The 7,997-nt window shown below is 43.2% G+C and overlaps 1 protein-coding gene across 1 annotated transcript; it reads left to right on the forward strand.

Annotated features, from left to right (window-relative positions):
* Positions 1-698: 698 nt before the first annotated feature.
* On the forward strand, positions 699-6,528 carry LOC139369941 (elastase-1). The gene is made up of 8 exons (XM_071109225.1): positions 699-765; positions 1,250-1,353; positions 4,293-4,393; positions 4,613-4,738; positions 5,097-5,233; positions 5,408-5,550; positions 6,101-6,250; positions 6,429-6,528. The coding sequence occupies exons 1-8, from the start codon at positions 726-728 to the stop codon at positions 6,438-6,440; spliced, it is 813 nt and encodes a 270-aa protein (XP_070965326.1). The 5' UTR covers positions 699-725; the 3' UTR covers positions 6,441-6,528.
* Positions 6,529-7,997: the final 1,469 nt, after the last annotated feature.

Below are 7,997 nucleotides of genomic sequence, written 5' to 3' on the forward strand. Positions count from 1 at the left end.
AGCAGATCCAGCTGTGTTACTGTACAGTACCTGAGGTTAGGGTTATCAGATCCAGCTGTGTTACTGTACAGTACCTGGGTTAGGGCTAGCAGATCCAGCTGTGTTACTGTACAGTACCTGGTTTAGGGCTAGCAGATCCAGCTGTGTTACTGTACAGTACCTGATGTAGGGTTAGCAGATCCAGCTGTGTTACTGTACAGTACCTGAAGTTAGGGTTATCAGATCCAGCTGTGTTACTGTTAGGTGGGTTGTTCCAGGAACATTGCCTTATCTCGTGTAATTATTGGAAAATATTACTGTTTTTAAAGGTGTTGGAGATAAAATACAAGTTTTTATGAAATGTTTGAAATACTCTGTACACTTCAAAAAACAAAAAGGCTCCAGTGTGGTTTATTGTCAAGATTGTAAACCCTCGGGTTTGTTTTTCATGTGGGTATTTCTGTTTGCTTTTTACTTATCTCGCGCTGATAATAACAGCTGCAGCTGTTCCATTCTACACCTTGTCTTGCCAATCTGAAAGTACAGCACACCTACGTCCCAAATTACATTTCATCCCCACTTTAGTGCACAGAATAGGGTGTGATTTGGGACACATCCCCCTACACCCTGGTCGAGCCAAACCAGCAGACAGGAGGAGGTCAGGAGGGGTATTCCTGCCTCCTGAGGGTATAAAACAGGGTCAGAAATATCCCATCAGGAAAGACTGACACTAACAGACTGAAAACATGCTGAGGTTCGTCTTGTTGAGCGCTCTCGCAGCCCTGGGTAAGAACTGTACCTCTTCCAGACACTCTCTTGGTCTGTCTTTTTCTACCAGACACTCTCTCGGTCTGTCTTTTTCTACCAGACACTCTCTCTGTCTGTCTTTTTCTACCAGACACTCTCTCGGTCTGTCTTTTTCTACCAGACACTCTCTCTGTCTGTCTTTTTCTACCAGACACTCTCTCTGTCTGTCTTTTTCTACCAGACACTCTCTCTGTCTGTCTTTTTCTACCAGACACTCTCTCTGTCTGTCTTTCTCTTCCAGACACTCTCCCCCGTTCACACTCACTCTCTTTTCTTATTCAGACTCTCTTCCTCTTCCCCCCTCTCCATTTTCTCAATTTCCTTGTGTCTCGTTCTCTCTCTCTCTCTCTCTCTCTCTCTCTCTCTTTGAGTACGTACAGCATCCAGAAGAAATCTACTTTTAGATTTTTTTTAAATCTACTTGTACCCCCCCCCCCCCCCCCCCCCTTGTAACCTCCTGCAGTGCTGGCTATGGATCTGGAGCCACAGCCCAGATACCTGGAAGAGGTTCCTGAGCAGAGAGTTGTGGGTGGTGAGGTCGCCCAGCCCAACTCCTGGCCCTGGCAGGTAAAACATTAGCCTGATCCCAGGACTGTATTATATGTGCTTCAGCCAACTCTTCGATACTCCACTTGTAATAGGAGTTGGCTATGATACATACAGATCTGGGACCAGGCAACAACACCAAAAATATTACTTTTACTTGAATTAAACTGTGAGCACCAGACCTAGGTGGAAAAATATTTGTATTTTGTAGTATATTTGAAAATACTAACTTTCAAATAGTCAAGGTAGTTGAATATACACTGAGTATACAAAACATTAAGAACACCTTCCTAATATTAACTTTTATGCTCTCAGAACAGCCTCAATTTGCCGGGACATTGGAATCTACCAGGTGTCCAAAGTGTTCCACAGGGAAGCTGGTCCATGTTGATTCCAATGCTTCCCACAGCAGGTTTTCCTAATGTTTTGTACACTCAGTTGTACTTTATTTAGAGTTTCAACTAAAATTGTTTGATTGCGTTTGATGTTCAAATACAGGTCTCAGAAAAAAACAAATAATATTTGAAGGTATTTTGAGTACCTCTCAGAAAACTCGATTATATTTTGAAGGTATTTTAATATATGCAAGTTATTTTAAAAACTCCCCCCCCCCCAAAAAAAATATGTATGTGATAGCTGCCAAATATTTGATGTGGAACCAAACACTACAATAGTTAGTTGAATTAGTCAAAATATATCACAATTAGCAGATAGTTTATAGAGGGCTCTTAGACATTCATCTTAGTATAGCCCATAGCCTTGAATCAAATACATGAGGGACATTGAATCACTTCAACATTAACAAACATTTAATAATCATTAATTGTTGATCATTATTGTTGATCATTGTTGATCATTATCAACAAATATATGTTGATAATGTGTGGCATAAGATAATCCAGTAACTCTTGACTTCCTGTTCTTATCCATGTGTAGTGAGTTTTGTGATTATTACACTAGCAACGTTGTTACATAGGGGAGGCAGGGTAGCCTAGTGGTTAGAGTGTAGAGGCGGCAGGGTAGCCTAGTGGTTAGAGTGTAGAGGCGGCAGGGTAGCTTAGTGGTTAGAGTGTAGAGGCGGCAGGGTAGCCTAGTGGTTAGAGCGTAGAGGCGGCAGGGTAGCCTAGTGGTTAGAGCGTGGAGGCGGCAGGGTAGCCTAGTGGTTAGAGTGTAGAGGCGGCAGGGTAGCCTAGTGGTTAGAGTGTAGAGGCGGCAGGGTAGCCTAGTGGTTAGAGCGTGGAGGCGGCAGGGTAGCCTAGTGGTTAGAGTGTAGAGGCGGCAGGGTAGCCTAGTGGTTAGAGTGTAGAGGCGGCAGGGTAGTCTAGTGGTTAGAGTGTAGGGTCGGCAGGGTAGTCTAGTGGTTAGAGTGTGGAGGCGGCAGGGTAGCCTAGTGGTTAGAGCGTAGAGGCGGCAGGGTAGCCTAGTGGTTAGAGCGTTGGACTAGTAACCGATAGGTTGCAAGTTCAAATCCCCGAGCTGACAAGGTACAGATCTCTCGTTCTGCCCCCTGAACAAGGCAGTTAACCCACCGTTCGTAGGCCGTCATTGAAAATAAAAATGTGTTCTTAACTGACTTGACTAGTTAAATAAAGGTAAAATAAAAACACATAGGACTTTGGATATTGCTCTCCATAATGATGAAGTTACCACAACAGTCCCTATTCCTCTTGTCTACTGTGGTTACTAAAACTCTCAGCTCATTGAGATGCAATTAAAATGTATTATGTTACTAAAATTATGCTTCAAAAGTAATTACAGTTGTATTATACAGGCACGACAACAGTTTCGTTGTTAAATGTTTCTGAGAATGCTAACAGCGACAAAATATGGCTATGAAACATTGAAAGGAAACTAAATATCCCAAAACGAGCTTCTTCAATCAGCTACAGCCAAGGTAGGTGGAAAATTGAGTTAGTTTGTATCCATACTAAACTATCCCTTTAAAGATGGTATAGTCACAGTGTGTTTGAAACAAGAAAACATACCCTCAGGGGGACAAATAGTTTTCGGAGTTGTTTTTTGCTAAGCATCCAACTTCCTGTTTGCAAATGGCTTTGAATTTCTCTGCAGTATTTTCAGGTATTATAAATAATTTATTGCAGCTTTCAACCTTTTTCAATGGCACGTTGAAAGTCATACAGTAGTTGAGCGTCACAACGTATTTATACTTCTCTGTACAAAATACCATTGGTTAATTGGTTTGACTTAATTGTGTACACCTCAAATAAAATAAAATACCATTTTAGTTGTCACATACACCTGGTCAGCAGATGTTAGACTGTGACATCGGGTGGTGTAGGTGTCCTCACCTGGGGCAATGGACATTTACAGAACGTTCAGCTAGAAATGCATTGTGTAGATCCAATACGACGGTCAGATAGATTGGAATAGTATAGGAGATTGTGAATGCTCTATTCATTTTATTTCTTTATTATTAGTAGTAATATTTTGTATTTTACCCCCCCTTTTTCTCCCTAATTTCGATCGTGTCTCATCGCTGCAACTCCCCAACGGGCTCAGGAGGCGAAGGTGGAGGTGCTTCCTCCGAAACGTGACCCGTCAAACCGCACTTCCCCGACCACTTAACCCGGGAAACCAGCCGCACCAATGTGTCGGAAGAAACACCGTTCAACTGACGACTGAGGTCATCCTGCAGGCGCCCGGCCCTCCACAAGGAGTCGCTAGAGCGCGATGAGACAAATAAAGACCCCCCCGGGCAAACCCTCCCCTAACCCGGACGACGCTGGGCCAATTGTTCGCCGCCGGGCCAATTGTTCGCCGCCTCATTGGTCTCCCAGGTCACGGCCGGCTGCAACACAGTCCGGGATCGAACCCGGGTCTGTAGTGACGCCTCAAGCACTACGATGCAATGCCTTAGACCGCTGCGCCACTTGGGAGGCCTTGTCTTCTCATTTTTAACATCCTCCTCTCACCTCTCTCTCTTTCTCTCTTGTCCTCAGATCTCTCTCCAGTACAAGTCTGGCAGCTCCTACTACCACACCTGTGGAGGTAGTCTGATCAGGAGAGGATGGGTGATGACTGCTGCTCACTGTGTGGACAGGTTGGACAAAGGAAGACATTATAGAATAACTACATTTTTTCCAAGAGTTAACTTTACACAAATAAATAACAGCCCAAATACACAGATACAAATACAGTATACAAGATAAATAGCAAGTTTTTTGGGGAATTTTGATTCAAATGCCATTTATAGAATATGGACGTGACTTCCTAGCTGACCAATGTATTATTGCTTACGTGTGTGTGTGTGTGTGTGCAGCCAGAGGACTTGGCGTGTGGTTCTGGGAGAGCACAACCTGAACACCAACGAGGGTAAGGAGCAGATCATGACCGTCAACAAAGTCTACATCCACAACTTGTGGAACTCAAACAGCGTTGCTGCAGGGTACGGAACTCGTTTGTAATCGATTGTTATTTTTGTTTATTACATTGCGTCAACAGTTGGTTTTGAATTGAACTACACTAGTTAAATGTCTCTATTTTTTTGTTGACAGATTCTAATGATACCATTTTATTACATCTTAAAAAAATAAGTGTTCTGTAGTATGTTTATAATAACAATTACCTGGAGAATGATCCTAGTGTTACGTACAGTAGATGTGTTAGGGGCTAAAGCACCGAAGAACAGGAAGAAGGTTAGGAGGCAGTATGTAAGAAAGATTTATGACTTGAGGTGAAAATGAAGCCTCCTGAACATGTGCTTCTGTTCCTCAGATATGACATTGTGTTCCTCTAACCCTCAGATATGACATCGCTCTGCTGCGTCTGGACACCGAGGCTTCCCTGAACTCTGTTGTCCAGCTGGCTGCTCTTCCTCCATCTGGCCAGATCCTGCCCAACAACAACCCGTGCTACATCACCGGATGGGGACGCACCTCCAGTGAGTTGCATAAGTAGCTAACAGTAACTGAACTTGTAAATGCTTTTGGGTTAATATTTGTACATTTATATTTGTGTCTTAGTTTATAGTTTTTTTTTTCTCTTGAAGTTGATCTAGCCATATGATTCCCATCCTGTTATCTCCTCTAACGTGTCCCCCTGTCCTTCCCTGTAGCCGGCGGTCCTCTGTCCAACAGCCTGAAACAGGCTTGGCTGCCCAGTGTTGACCACCAGACCTGCTCCAGCTCTAGCTGGTGGGGATCTACCATCAAGACCACCATGGTCTGTGCCGGTGGCGCAGCCAACTCTGGTTGCAATGTAAGACCAGTCTAATGGAATAATTGGGTTGAATATTGCAGTCAATTGGGGTGGGGGGGGGGGGGGGGGGGTTGTTCCAGGGTTTGAGCCTGCAACCCTGTCTCTCTCGTTCCAACATCTTACCAGTTATCTTAGTGGTGTACTGCTGAGGACTACAACATGTTATTGAATGAATAGATCATATTTCTTTAGAATTTAGATGATGTCATTGCTTACTTATTTAGAACTGGAAAAAAACAAATCATTGATGTGTTGTAAGTATCTTGCTCTGGTCTCAGTCCTGAGGAAGCTCTCTCTCTCTCTGTCTCTCTCTCTGTCTCTCTCTCTCTCTCTATCTCTCTGTCTCTCTCTCTGTCTCTCTCTCTGTCTCTCTCTCTCTCTCTATCTCTCTGTCTCTCTCTCTGTCTCTCTCTCTCTCTCTCTCTCTCTCTCTCTCTCGCTCTCTCTCTCTATCTCTCTACCCCTTCTCTCTCTCTCTGTCTCTCTCTGTCTCTCTCTCTCTCTCTCTCTCTCTCTCTCTCTCTCTCTCTCTCTCTCTCCATCATTGTAGGGAGACTCTGGCGGCCCCCTGAACTGCCAGGTCAACGGTCAGTACTATGTCCACGGTATTGCCAGCTTCGTTTCCAGCGCCGGATGCAACGCCACCCGCAAGCCCACCGTCTTCACCCGTGTGTCTGCCTACATCAGCTGGATGAACGGGGTACGTCCTGTAGAGCTAGAGACAGGAGAAGAACATGACTTTATTTCTCTCCAAGCTTGTCTATGTTATGCATATTTTAATTTGTCAAATTGGTGTCCGTCTCAGTAACAATATTGACTGTATTTTGGGCAAACGTCGGAATGCCGGTCTAATTAATTGTCTGTCCTTTCCTCTACAGATCATGGGTTGAAAGGGAACGTGGTCATCGAGCACAACCCAGCTCAATTTCATTTACATTCTGCTCTTTAAAGTTAAATAAACGTACAATTTTCAGTAAACCTGTTGTCTTGTCTACGTGTAACAAGTCAAATCTATCTCTATGTTATTCTCCACTTTAAGATATCATATGTAAATGGATCAGAGTCGTGATAGGGTTAAACATGAGCACAGTTTTGAGTAAATTTCCCTTGGCAGTACCAATGATTTATGTATACACTAGATGACGTATAGGGGGCTCTGTTTTGAAGCCACCGTGCCTTCATCTTGAAACTCCCCCCACCAGTGTAAAAATAGTTAGGAGATATAGAAATGCTTTTATTAATATCTACATTTGTTTTTGCCTAATTTATTCTATTATAGACACATTAATACTTTTAAATGATATTATGTCCCCACTACAACAACAAAATACTTCAATACATTTCATTTTGTCCTTGAAACATTTAATTGAAATACTGAAGATTTCAAATCAAATAAAATTTTATTGGTCACATACACATGATTAGCAGATGTTGATGCGAGTGTAGCGAAATGCTTGTGCTTCTATTTCTGACCGTGCAATAATATCTAACAAGTAATCGAACAATTTCACAACTACCTAATACACACAAGTGTAAAGGAATGAATAAGAATATGTACATATAAATATATGGATGAGTGATGGCCGAGCGGCATAGGCAAGATGCAGTAGATGGTATAGAGTACAGTATATACATATGAGATGAGTAATGTAGGGTATGTAAACATTATATAAAGTGGCATTGTTTAAAGTGACTAGTAATACATTTATTACATCCAATTTTTAATTATTAAAGTGGCCAGAGATTTGAGTCAGTATTTTGGCAGCAGCCACTCAGTGTTAGTGATGGCTGTTTAACAGTCTGATGGCCTTGAGATAGAAGATGTTTTTCAGTCTCTCGGTCCCTGCTTTGATGCACCTGTACTGACCTCGCCTTCTGGATGATAGCGGGGTGAACAGGCAGTGGCTCGGGTGGTTGATGTCCTTACATAGGTATTCCTCTTGTCCAGATGGGTTAGGGCAGTGTGCAGTGTGATTGAGATTGCATCGTCTGTGGACCTATTTGGGCGGTAAGCAAATTGGAGTGGGTCTAGGATGTCAGGTAGGGTGGAGGTGATATGGTCCTTGACTAGTCTCTGAAAGCACTTCATGATGACGGAAGTGAGTGCTACGGGGCGGTAGTCGTTTAGCTCAGTTAGACTGGGATAGGGAGAGATTGAATATGTCCGTAAACACACCAGCCAGCTGGTCTGCGCATGCTCTGAGGACGCGAATTACATTCATTCCTATGGAGGACTGCTCTTATTGGGGGGTACCAACATGACTGACCGGTGGCTTTAAAGCCTCTCACTGACTAATACCTAGCATCAGCAATCCAGGGTTTATACACTATACATCATTCGGCAGTACATGCACTACATATACAAAAGTATGTGGACACCCGTTCAAATTAGTGGATTCTGCTATTTCAGCCACACCTGTTTTTGACAGGTGTATAAAATTGAGCAC

This window comes from Oncorhynchus clarkii, chromosome 17 (assembly GCF_045791955.1).
Source record: "Oncorhynchus clarkii lewisi isolate Uvic-CL-2024 chromosome 17, UVic_Ocla_1.0, whole genome shotgun sequence".
NCBI classification, from domain to species: domain Eukaryota; kingdom Metazoa; phylum Chordata; class Actinopteri; order Salmoniformes; family Salmonidae; genus Oncorhynchus; species Oncorhynchus clarkii.